Source organism: Cricetulus griseus, chromosome 2 (genome assembly GCF_003668045.3).
Source record: "Cricetulus griseus strain 17A/GY chromosome 2, alternate assembly CriGri-PICRH-1.0, whole genome shotgun sequence".
Taxonomy (NCBI): domain Eukaryota; kingdom Metazoa; phylum Chordata; class Mammalia; order Rodentia; family Cricetidae; genus Cricetulus; species Cricetulus griseus.
The window spans coordinates 205,667,652-205,681,232 of NC_048595.1; the positions used below are offsets into that span (position 1 = coordinate 205,667,652).

At 40.9% G+C, this 13,581-nt stretch overlaps 1 protein-coding gene across 2 annotated transcripts in view; it reads right to left on the bottom strand.

Annotated features, from left to right (window-relative positions):
- The window catches only part of Sap130 (Sin3A associated protein 130), a 64,549-nt gene that overhangs the window by 21,659 nt on the left and 29,309 nt on the right, over positions 1-13,581 (bottom strand). For both annotated transcript variants that reach the window (XM_027400652.1, XM_027400653.2), the window contains exon 14: positions 12,084-12,258. In XM_027400652.1, the coding sequence (XP_027256453.1) occupies positions 12,084-12,258 (175 nt within the window). The remainder of the gene's footprint in view (positions 1-12,083; positions 12,259-13,581) is intronic.

Genomic DNA, 13,581 nt, shown 5'->3' on the forward strand with positions numbered 1-13,581 from the left:
TACTGTGAGCTGCTTCTAGTGTGTGACACCTTTCTATCTCTTGTTATCATTAAAATCCACTTCAAGGTGTTCACAATCATTATATACTTATATACTCAGAGGGATGAGAGCAAAATCTTAGAGGCCCAGTGAAAAGAACTGACCGGAAGAATCAGAGAACCACTGTGTTTGTTGTCAGACAGAGGTCACATAAGGTTCTGGGTTGAGAACATATCCTGGCTTTAGTGGAATGGATGCCAGAAGTGACCTCAATCTATTTAGTTTGAAAACAGTGGTGGGACCATGCCAGATGAGAATGGGCTTGAGAAAGAATGGCTAGAATTAAAGTATATCATTTCCAGTGCCTATTCAGTGAATTACCATTCTGACTCCTAATAAGAGACTAATCATCTCCTTATGTGGCACTCATCCTGGAAGAAGCAATAAATACATAAAAAAATTTGAATCTAGTAAAACTTATTTTTTATTATTATGGTTTAAAAAATTACATTGTGTTTGTATACATGTATGTACCATGGGGTATGTGTAATGTCATAGGACAGTTTGTAGGAGTCAGTTTTCTCCTAACATATGAATTTGTTCCAAGGAACAAAACTAAGGTCATTAGTCATTGTGGCAAATGTTTTTAGCTGATGAGTCATCTTTCTGGTCCTTATCAAACTTACAGACACACATAACAACTTCCATGAAATGCATAGGCTAGAACAAACCAAACAACACAATTAGGTGTGTTGAGCTGAACTAATAAAGACTAAGAGTACAAAGGTCTTAATCTTTGTACATGTAAATTTAACTTTGTACATGAAATTTGAGAATAACGTCTTTGTTATTATTTTGTGTATTGGTGTTTTGCTTGCATATATGTCTGAGTACTATACTCGGGCTTGGTGCCCTTGAAAACCAGAAGAGGGCATTGGATCCCTGGGCACTGGATTTACAGATGGCTATGAGACCAGATCAGTGCTAGAAATTGAACCTGGGTCCCTCGGAAGCATACTCAGTGCTCTTAGCCACTGAGCCAGCTCTCCAGGTCAGTATGAGCAGGTCTTTGAAAGTGCAACTAACTAAACACCTTGAGTAAGATCATTGTAAATTTAGGGTCTTTCCTAAATGAAACCACTAGTACTTTAGAACAAAAAGGAGAATGGGAATTGAGACAGACACAAGGATAAGGCCATTCAATAGGGAGAGAAGACTAGCCAAGGAATGCAAACAAGTGCCACTAGGAGCCGGACAGAGGGACGAACATATAATCCAAAAGTTTCAGAAAGAACCAATACTGCCAATGTCCTGACAGGAGACTAGAACCGTTTGGTAAGATATATCTGTTGTGTTAAGCCACCATTATGAAATAGTGATGGCCTCTGAGAAAGTCTAAAGTGAGGATCAAAAGACCATATATCTCTAATAAGTCAACTTCAAGAAAGCTAGGTGTGGTAGAATATACCCATAACTCTAGCACTTGGGAGACTGAGGCAGGATAAGTTCAAGGCCAGCCTGGAGCTATGGAGACTGCTTCTAAAAAAAAAAAAAAAAACCCAAACCACTATACAAAACAACAAAAAAACACTCCAAATAACAACAAAATAATAAACAAAAGTTATGGTGTTTTAAATACAACATAAATATAACATAAAATAGAATGTGTGATACCTCAAACCTAAGGCTTCATAAATACCAGACAAGAACTCTAGTGGTCAACTATTTCCAACCATACAGTAGTATTTTAGATAGCAATAAGAAAGTTATAATTACATGTAGACAGATTATACAAAAGAGTAAACTGATTCGACTCCCCCCCCCAAAAAAAATGTACACTACGGTGTATGATTGTGTTTGGTCAAAACTTGAAATAACTTAATTGCTACCATTGGGAGGTGGTGCTACCTTTTGTTCATTCTCTAATATTCAGTAGGCTTTTTATGCATTATGTGGGTTATTTCTCCTAGTCTATGGAAATGCTGACATGGCAGAAGAAATAGCGTTAACAAATACCAATAAACTCCCTTATTTTCTTTATACAGAGTAAAAGGACAAGAGGCAGGCAGTAGAGCAGTATAGGTTCAATAGGACATTGTGAAGGACAGAGCAATCAAAGTATACAGTGCTTGGGTACAGCTCAGTGTCAGAGTACTTGTTCAGTCACCAGCACCAAAACACCACCCCCTCAAAAAACTCAGATAAAGTTTTTATACTCTTATTCCCCTAGAAAACCAAAATGGATGCTGTTAAGAGTGAGGAAGAACCCTATCCAGCCCTGTTCTTGAATAAGCAATGAAGAAGGAAAGTGAGCACCACAGAGAGGAGACACAGGTGTTCTCTAGAGTCAAAGTGAGGGAGGGAGAACACCAGATATTGAGACTGGCAGGTAATAATGAACTAGCTGCAACAATAAAAAGTTAAAAATAGCCCATTCTTCCATTCCGCCGACTGACCTGGAACTGGGTGAGTGAGTTTCTGCCCGCTCCCGACCACAGGCCAGAACAGCACACACTCTGCCCACCCCAATCCTCCCAACCCCGCCTGTGCCTGCGGGCTTGGGCCAGACACGCCCAGGCAGGGAGGAGCTCCCCATGCCCCAAATCTGCTAGCACCCCACTCTTCCGAGGAACTAGGAACTAGTGAGGAGACTACCAGGAGCGTCAGGATCATCTAGAGTTGTGGACATTGAATTCCTAGGCCCCACACACCACTGGGCCACAAGAGGAGATAGAGAGAACCCACCTGCACCCACTAAAAGAAGACAGGGAGAAGACAGAATAAGATTTCACTCAACAACAGAAAGACCAATATGACACCACCAGAATCTAGGGACTCCACTCCAGCAAGAGCTGAAAAGCCCAACACAGAGCATGAAGATGAGATGGACCTCAAAAATTATCTCAGCAAGTTGATAGAGACCTTTAAAGAGGAAACAAGAAAATCCCTTAAAGAAATAGAAGAGAAAGCAAACAAAAAATTAAATGAATTGGAGGAAAAGACAAACCAAAAAATTCAAGAAATAAATAAATCTCTTAAAGAATCTAAAGAAAGCCAAGAAAAAACATCCAAGCAAGTGAAGGAAGCTTTTGAAATAGTTCAAAGCATGAAAGCTGAAATACACACAATAAAGAAAACACAGAATGAGACCATGTTGGAAATGGAAAGGTTGGATAAACGATCAGGAACTAAAGATGTAAGTATATCCAACAGGATTCAAGAGATGGAAGAGAGAATCTCAGCTACTGAAGACTCGCTAGAATATATACTTACATAAACCAAAGAGAACCTCAAGTCCAACAAAACCCTAACTCAAAATATCCAGGAAATATGGGACACTGTAAAAAGGCCAAACCTAAGAATAATAGGTGTAGAAGAAGGTGAAGAAACACTGCTCAAAGGTACAGAAAACATATTCAACAAAATCATAGAAGAAAACTTCCCCAACCTACAGAAGGATATGCCTATGAAAGTACAAGAAGCTTACAGGACACCAAACAGACTGGACCACAAAAAGAAGTCCCCCCGACACATAATAATCAAAACACCAAATCTACAGAATAAAGAGAAAATATTAAGAGCAGCAAAGGAAAAAGGCCAAGTAACATATAAAGGCAAACCAATCAGAATCACACCCGACTTCTCAATGGAAACTCTGAAAGCCAGAAGGTCTTGGATAGATACCCTACAAGCACTAAGGGAGCATGGATGTCAACCCAGACTACTGTACCCAGCAAAACTTTCAATCACTATAGATGGAGAAAACAAGATATTCCACGACAAAAACAGATTTAAACAATACATATCAACAAATCCAGCACTACAGAAGGCTCTGGAAGGAAAATTCCAACCCAACGAACATAACTACACTCACAAAAACACTGGCAGTAGTTAATCTAATTTCACCAAACACAAAAAGAAACAGGAGGGCGAAACCCACACACAATGATACCACCAACAATAAACCCAAAACAAAGAAGAACCAATGAACAATGGACATTAATATCCCTAAATGTCAATGGTCTTAACTTACCCATAAAAAGATATAGGCTAACAGAATGGATACGAAGACAGAATCCATCCTTCTGCTGTTTACAAGAAACACACCTCAACTTCAAAGACAGGCGATACCTCAGAGTAAAAGGATGGGAAAAAATTTTCCAATCAAATGGGCTCAAGAAAAAAGCTGGGGTACAAATCAATCCTAATATCTAACAAATTAGACTTTAAACGGAAAGCAATCAAAAGAGATAAAGAAGGGCATTTCATACTCATCACAGGAAAAGTCCATCAAGATGAAGTCTCAATCCTGAACATCTATGCCCCTAATACGAAAGCACCCACCTTTGTCAAAGAAACATTACTAAAGCTCAAACCACACATAAAACCACACACACTTATAGTAGGAGACTTCAACACCCCCCTTACACCATTGGACAGAACTACTAGACAGAAACTTAACAAAGAAACAAAGGATCTGAAAGAAGTTATGACACAACTGGGTTTAACAGATATCTATAGAACATTCCATCCAAACACAAAAGAATATACCTTCTTCTCAGTGCCACATGGAACCTTCTCTAAAATTGACCACATAGTTGGCAGCAAAGCAAACCTCCACAGGTACAAAAGTATTGAAATAACCCCCTGTATCTTATCAGACCACCATGCATTAAAGCTATAATTATATAGCAATACGAATTGCAGAAAACCTACATTTGCGTGGAAAATGAATAACTCCCAATTCCTGGGTTGAGGAAGAAATAAAAAAAGAAATTAAAGACTTCCTAGAATCTAATGAGAATGCAGACACAACATACCCGAACTTATGGGACACCCTGAAAGCAGTGCTAAGAGGGAAGTTCATAGCACTAAGTGCTCACATGAAGAAACTGGAGGAAAGTCACATTAGAGAATTGACAGAACAACTGAAAGCTTTAGAGCAAAAAGAAGCAAACACACCAAGGAGGAGTAGACGCCAGGAAATAATCAACCTGAGAGCCGAAATCAACAAAGTAGAAACTAGGAAAACAGTACAAAGAATCAATGAAACAAAGAGTTGGTTCTTTGAGAAGATCAATAAGATAGACAAACCTCTAGCCAAACTAACCAAAAGGCAGAGAGAGAGCATGCTAATTAACAAAATCAGAAATGAAAAGGAGATATAACAACGGACACTGAGGAAATCCAGAGAATCTTTAGGTCATACTTTGAAAACCTGTATTCCACAAAATTGGAAAATCTAAAGGAAATGGACAGCTTTCTGGATAAACATCACTTACCAAAATTAAATCAAGATCAGATAAACAGTTTAAATCGACCTATACTGTTAATCAAAAGCCTCCCAACCAAAAAAAGCCCAGGGCCAGATGGCTTCACTGCAGAATTCTACCAGAAATTCAAACAAGAGCTAATTCCAGTACTCCTCAAACTGTTCCACACAATAGAAGCAGATGGGATATTGCCAAACTCTTTCTACGAGGCTACAATCACTTTGATACCCAAGCCACACAAAGATATGACTAAGAAAGAGAACTACAGACCGATATCCCTCATGAACATCGATGCTAAAATACTCAATAAAATATTGGCCAACCGAATCCAAGAACATATCAGAAAAATCATCCACCATGATCAAGTAGGCTTCATCCCAGGGATGCAAGGATGGTTCAACATACGAAAATCCATCAATGTAATCCACTATATAAACAAACTGAAAAAGAAAAACCACATGATCATCTCACTAGATGCTGAAAAAGCCTTTTACAAAATCCAACATCCCTTCATGATAAAGATCTTGGAGAGAACAGGAATAACAGGAACATATCTAAACATGATAAACGCGATATACACCAAACCAATAGCCAACATCAAAGTAAATGGAGAGAAACTCAAAGCGTTTCCTCTAAAATCAGGAACAAGACAAGGCTGTCCACTCTCTCCATATCTCTTCAATATTGTACTTGAAGTTCTGGCTATAGCAATAAGACAAGAAAAGGGGATCAAAGGGATACAAATTGGAAAGGATGAAGTAAAACTTTCACTATTTGCAGACGACATGATAGTCTACATTAGTGACCCGAAAAACTCTACCAGGGAACTCCTACGGCTGATAAACACCTTCAGCAAGGTAGCAGGATACAAAATTAACTCAAAAAAATCAGTAGCCCTACTATATACAGATGATAAATCCAATGAGAAAGAAATCAGGGAAACATCACCTTTCACAATATCCACAAGCAACATAAAATATCTTGGGGTAACACTAACCAAAAAAGTGAAAGATCTGTACAATAAGAACTTTGAGACTTTAAAGAAAGAAATTAAAGAAGATACCAGAAAATGGAAAGATCTCCCATGCTCTTGGATAGGTAGAATTAACATAGTAAAAATGGCAATCCTGCCAAAAGCAATCTACAGATTCAATGCAATCCCCATCAAAATCCCAACACAGTTTTTCACAGACATTGAAAGAACAATACTCAACTTTATATGGAAAAATAAAAAGCCCAGGATAGCCAAAACAACTCTTTACAATAAAGGATCTTCTGGAGGCATCACCATCCCCGACTTCAAGCTCTACTATAGAGCCATAGTTCTGAAAACAGCTTGGTATTGGCACAAAAATAGACTGATAGACCAATGGAATCGAATTGAAAACCCTGATATCGACCCACGCACCTATGGATACCTTATTTTTGACAAAGGTGCTAAATCTATACAATGGAAAAAAGATAGCATCTTCAACAAATGGTGCTGGTACAATTGGATTCGGACATGCAGAAAATTGCAGATAGATCCATACCTGTCACCATGCACAAAACTTAAGTGCAAATGGATCAAAGATCTCAGCATAAATCCAGCCACACTGAATCTTCTAGAAGAGAAAGTGGGAACTACCCTTGAACAAATTGGCACAGGAGACCACTTCCTGAACATTACGCCAGTAGCACAGACACTGAGGTCTGCAATTAATAAATGGGACCTCCTGAAACTGAGAAGCTTCTGCAAGGCAAAGGAAACAGTCAGTAGGATAAAACGACCACCCACAGAATGGGAAAAGATCTTCACCGATCCCACATCTGACAGAGGACTGATTTCCAAAATATATAAGGAGCTCAAGAAGCTAGCCACCAAAACACCAAACAATGAAATTAAAAAGTGGGGTGCAGAACTAAATAGGGAATTCTCAACAGAGGAATCTGAAATGGCTGAAAGACACTTAACAAAGTGCTCAAAATCATTGGCCATCAGAGAAATGCAACTCAAAACAACTCTGAGATACCATCTCACGCCTGTCAGAATGGCTAAAATAAAAAATACCAATGACAATCTATGCTGGAGAGGATGTGGAGAAAAAGGAACACTCCTCCATTGCTGGTGGGAGTGGAACTTGTAAGACCACTCTGGAAATCAGTATGGCAGTTGCTCAGAAAAATGGGAATCAGTCTACCTCAAGATCCAGCCATTCCTCTCTTGGGTATATACCCAAATAGGGCATGTACTTACAACAAGGACATATGTTCAACCATGTTCATAGCAGCATTGTTTGTAATAGCCAGAACCTGGAAGCAACCTAGATGCCCCTCTACTGAAGAATGGATTGAGAAAATGTGGCACATCTATACAATGGAGTACTACTCAGCAGAAAAAAGCAATGGAATCTTGAAATTCGCAGGCAAATGGATGGAACTAGAGGAAACCATCCTGAGTGAGGTAACCCAGTCACAAAAAGACAAACATGGTATGTACTCACTGATATATGAATTTTAGACATAGAGCAAAAGATTACCAGTATATAATGCTCTTCACCAAAGAAACTAGGAAACATGAAGGACTCTAAGGGATAAATGGTCCCCAGGAATGGAAGTGGCATGAACTCCCGAATTGGGGAGCATGAGGGTGGGGGGGGTAGGGGAGGAAGGAGCTGCTACAATAAGAGCAAGAGAAGAGGAGTAGAGGAGAGGAAATGGAGGGGCAGAAACATTGAGTTGGGGGAAGAATAGAGGAGAGAGAGCAGGATGAGAGATACCATATCAGAGGGAGCCACTATAGGCCCGAGAAGGGATCTGGAACCAGGGAGATCTCCAGAGACCTACAAGGATGACATGATCTGACAATCCAGGCAACGGTGGAGGGGATAACCTAAAAGCCCTCCCCCTAAAATGAGATTGATGACTTCTCTTTATGCCATCCCAGAGCCCTCATCCAGTGGCTGATGGAAACAGAGACAGACATCCACAGATATACAATGAGCCAAAATCGGGAATTTAGTTGAAGAGAGGGAGGAATGAAGAACGAAGGGGTCTGTACCAGGTTGGAGAAACCCACAGGAACAGTTGACCTGAACAAGGGAGAGCACATCGACCCCAGATGCTGTCCGGGAGGCCCAGTACAAGACTGATCCAGACCCCTGAACATGGATGTCAATAAGGAGGCCTCTGCACTCCAGGGAGCCTCTGGTGGTGGATTAGTATTTTTCCCTGGTGCAAGAAGGGACTTTGAGAGCCCAACCCATATGAAGGGTTACACTCTGGCCCTGGACACATGGGGAAGGGCCCAGGACCAGCATAGGAAGACTTGGTGGACTTTGCAGAGCCCCAGTTGAGGGCCCTACCCTGCCTGGGGAGTGGTGGGTGGATGGGGTGGGGGGTAGACTGGGGGTGGGGAGGAGGGTTGGGGGTGAGGGGAGGGAGAGGGAGAAGGGACTTGAAATAAGCTTGTTCCCTAACTAGAACTAATAAAAAAAAAAAAAAAAAAAAAAAAAGAAAAAGTTAAAAATAGTGTATGTTGGAAAGAGGGCTCAAAGGTTGGAGCACTAACCACAAAGTGTCAGGATCTGAGCTGGGGTTGTCAGAATCTCTCTCTGATCCACTCTGGTCCCTTTGCACGCCAAATACCACCACCACTTTGCCTTTCTCTCTTCACCTGTGTTCAGCCTCACAAACCTCCACTAGGTTCTCACAGTAGCCAGCAGGGTGTACTTTCCTATACTGGAAAGCATCCAGGCTCCCTACCCAACTGTATTCTTGCTCAACTTGCTCTTTAATTTGAGAAGATGGAATGATTGACAGAATATCCTGCTGGATGTGGTGGCACATGCTACCTACCATGGCAGGAGAATCATGAGTTGGGCCAGCCAGGATGGAGTATATAAAAAGAGACAAAAGCCAGAGAGATCTCAGTGGGTACAACAAGAGAACTTGCTGTACCAGCCTGACAACCTAAGATCCCTGAAACCTTTGTAAAAATCTGAATGTTGTGGCGTTTTTCTGTTAACTTAGTACTCCTACAGTGGGAGGTGGAGACAGGAGAATGAATTGTCTGGTAACTCAGAGCCCCTGGAGTATGGGACAAAGTAACAGAAACAAAAGTCCCTGCCTCAAGAGGGCAGGCACATACCTGTGCTCAGACATACATCATGTTTCCCTTGCTTTTCTGAAGCTATCAGATAGCTTTTGGTCTTTGTTTATTTCAATCTCATTTTTCCTATCTAGCTTTTGCACATTTTGTGGGTGTGTTAATCAGGCCTTTCTACCTTGTACTGTTAAATACCTGCCATATCTAGTTGTCTATGGTGGCATGTTCATGATTGAATGTGGGTCTTCTGTGCAGGGGGAAAGAGCTTGTCCAAAGTGAGTTTCACTGTGGCTCCTGTCCTGAGACCTTTCCCTCAGGCTGGAGGCAGTGTGCTCTCCTTACAAGAACATGCCCCATTTCTAACCCCAATTTCTTCTCGTCCTCTCCCAAACCACACAGCTTCAATAAGAATGCTTCTCAACTTTCTGCAAACATTTGGTCACCCCACAACCAAGGTTGTGACCACAGATTGCTGCTTCTCCACTTCAAAATTTGCTGCAGCTGTGACCTCTCCTGTTTTCATCAGCCTGTGTACTTACAATTTTTTAAAAAAATTATTTTTAGATTTATTCATTTTATTTAGTGTGTATGACTATTTTGCCTGCAGGCGTGTACAGCATTATATATTCCTAATATCCAAGGGTATCAGAAAGTATCAGACCTTCTCTCTGGAACTACAGTAACAAGTAGCCTGTCAGTCACAATGTTAGTGATGAGAATTGAATCTGTGACCTCTGCAAGGGCAACAAGTGCTCTCAACTGCTGAGCCATATCTCCAGTCACTTGTAGTCTTTTTCTAAAAACAAAGCACTAAGTTCTACATGATTTTTAAGAGAAATTTATATGTGCATGATCACTCTATCTTTCAAAGTCTACCATCTTTTAAAATAGATTTTTCTTTTTAAATTATGTGTACAAATGTGTCTATGTGGGGCTATGTGCATGTTAACTACAGGTACCCATGGAGACCAGGTGTCAGATCCCCTGGAGCTGGAATGAAAGGCAGTTGTGGACTGTCCTGCATGGGTGCTGGGAACCAAACTTGGAAAAGCAGTGTGTGCTTTTTTTTCTTTTTGGTTTTTTGAGACAGGATTTCTCTGTGTAGCTCCAGCTGTCCTGGAACTCACTTGGTAGACCAGGTTGGTCTTGAACTTAGACATGTGCCTGCATCTGCCTCCCACATGCTGGGATTAAAGGGGGGAGGCACCACTGCTCAGTGAGTGTGGACCCTTAACTGCTGAGTCCTCTCTCTAGTTGTCTTCTGTCTTTATTAGGGTCATTTTACCATGAGCTAAACTGAGCTTTTAAAAAGAACTTCTTTACAAAGTATTCATAATAAGCAAAGACAGTAATTCTGGTCTACGAAAAGAACTACATATCTCAAAGTCCTGCACTGGCCAAATTTACACTGTTGGAAACCTAAAAGACCTGCACCGACCCTTATTCAAGCTTGGCTTATACTTCACTTTTTCAGCCATCATCTCGGTTGAGCTGGACACTCTGCTCTCCAAACAGGAGTGCTCACATTCCACTATATTCAACAGCACAAGGCTTCCCTACACTGGAAGGCATCTAGGGCACACAAAAATACTGTCCTGTCACAAAAAAAAAAAAAAAAAACCAAAAACGAGGCTTACTATGCTTGAAAAACTGCCTGCCCTTAGCAACATTTCAAGTTTGGTGAGAACAAAACAACAAAGTCCACATTAAGAAAATCTAAAACACACCCAAAGACTTAATTATAAGGCTAATTAATAATTCCAGGATTAGACTTTGAGGTTTTTGGTTTTTTTTTTGGTCTTTTTGTCAACTTGGCAAAAGTTAGTCATTTAGGAAAAGGAAGCCTCAATTGAGAAAACACTGCCATACACAATCCTGGCCTGTAGGTGAATCTCATTTTCTTGATTAATGATTGACACGGGAGAGAGGGCCTAGCTCACTGTGGGTGGTGACAGAGCACATTGAGCAAGCTGAAAGCCAGCCAGAAAGCAAGCATCACTTCTCTATGGCTTCTGCTTCAGTTCCTGCCTCCAGGCTACTGACTTGTGCTCTTGCCCTGACTTCCTTCATGACAGGCTGTGATGCGTAAGTCAAAGAAATCCTTTCCTTCCCAGGTTGCTTTTGGTGATGGTCTTTACCACAGCAAGAGGCAAACTATGTCTTCTAAAGCTAGAGAGAACTCCTAAAGCATACAGTGTACAATACACCTTGAAACTGTCATCCACTGACTGGAAGAGTCTTAATATCAGAATCTGAGCGGGATGCAGCTTACTGAGCAATCTTGTGTTCATTTTGGGGATCTAGAGAGATGGCTCAATGGTTAAGATCACTAGCTGGTTTTCTAGAGGTCCCAGCAACTGCATGATGGCTAACAATCATCTATAATGAGATCTGGAACCCTCTTCTGGCCTGCAGGGATACATGCAGACAAAACACTGTGTACATAATAAACAAATAAATTTAACTAAAAAAATTATGTGCATGAGTGTTTTGTCTGCACATATTTATGTGTACCACATGCATGCCTGGTGTCTAGAAGAGGGCATTAGATCCCTCAACTGTGGTTACAGATGGCTATGTAGTGAATCCTATGGAAACCAATCCCAGGTCCTCTGCAAGAGCAGTAAGTTCTTGTGACAGCTGCTGAGTCTTCTCTCTAGACCCCAGAGATAAAATTAAGTTGTTATCTGCACTGGATGTAAGAATCTATTCTTTATGCCAAATACACTTCTGAATCTACTTACCCATCTGTGGTAGGTTTCTTCCGTAGTATGCTTGGCCGGGGAGATGAACCCTGGGCTGGCGTGTTGGTGCTAGCACTCTGACTGTGAGTCTGTACCACAGTTGTTGCTGCTGGAGCAGCACTGAATGGATTGCTAATAGGGTTGGCTACAATTGTAGCTCCATCTGCCAACACCACTGTTGAAAGAGAAATGAGGACAAGAGAAACAGGAATGTTACTGAAATGCCATATAATACATACACAAAACACTTAGACGCCTGACATTAGGTATTCATGTTATCAATGCCCCATTTAAGAAGATAACAGGAGCTGGAGATGTGACTCAGTTGTATGGCATGTGACTAGCACATTGGATTGGAAGTTTTGGGTTTGATCCCTACAAAACTCCTGTCCTCAGAAGATAAGAAACAGAAGAAACAGCACAAGGCTCATTTCGCCTACAAGTATATATAAATGGGTATAATACCATTTATCTTTAAAAAAACAGATTTAGGCTGGGCGTTGGTGGCTCACACCTTTAATCCCAGCACTCGGGAGGCAGAGGCAGGCAGATCTCTGTGAGTTCAAGGCCAGGCTGGTCTACAGAACTAGTTCCAGGACAGCCTCCAAAGCTACACAGAGAAACCCTGTCTTGCAAAACAATAAATAAATAGATTTAGTTATTTTTACATTATGTGTATGGATGCTTTGCTGGCAGGTTTGACTGCTTCAGTATCCCAAGTGATGGTATCATGGGAATGTAGCACTACACTCTTTGCTAATCAATATTTTAAACACAACAAATCATTCTACTTTATGTAATGATTATTCTACTAGTATTTTTGTTGTGAACATCAGCAATATTAAGGTGGCATTAAGACTGACTGCTCTATACACAACTCTGAAGAAAGAGAAAACTGAATGAGAACACTATTTATAAGGTAATTGTGCTCTTTTAACTTTGAGCTTTTTATAGAACTCTTCTGCCTCAGTGCAAATGCAGATTAGGATATTCACACATGTTATTTCTAATATTTATTTCTATTTTCATTTTATGTGTTTTGTGTGTGTAAGTGTTTTGTCTGCATGTGTATCTGTGTACTCGCACGCGTGCGTGCGTTTGTGTGTGTGTTACCTGAGGAGGCTGAGAGATGGGTGTGGAATCTCCTGGAATCAGAGTTACAGAGAGTTGTTAGTTGCTATATAGGTGCTGGGTATCAAATCCTGATGTCCTCTGGATGCACAAGCAGTGCTCTTGATTTCTGAGCCATCTCTGGAGCTCCCGACACACTTATTTTTATTTATTTGAGACAGGGTCTCACTATGTAGCCCTGGCAGTTCTGTAGACCAAGCTGACCTGCAACTCACAGAGATCCACCTGCCTCTGCCTCTCGAGTGCTGGGACTAAAGTTGTACACCACCTCTCCAGGCTCACACATATTATTTTAATGTAAAGCTATAGGTAAATTCTAAGCAGCTTATCTTACAAAGGTGAAACTAAACACTGGAAAAGTTACCTG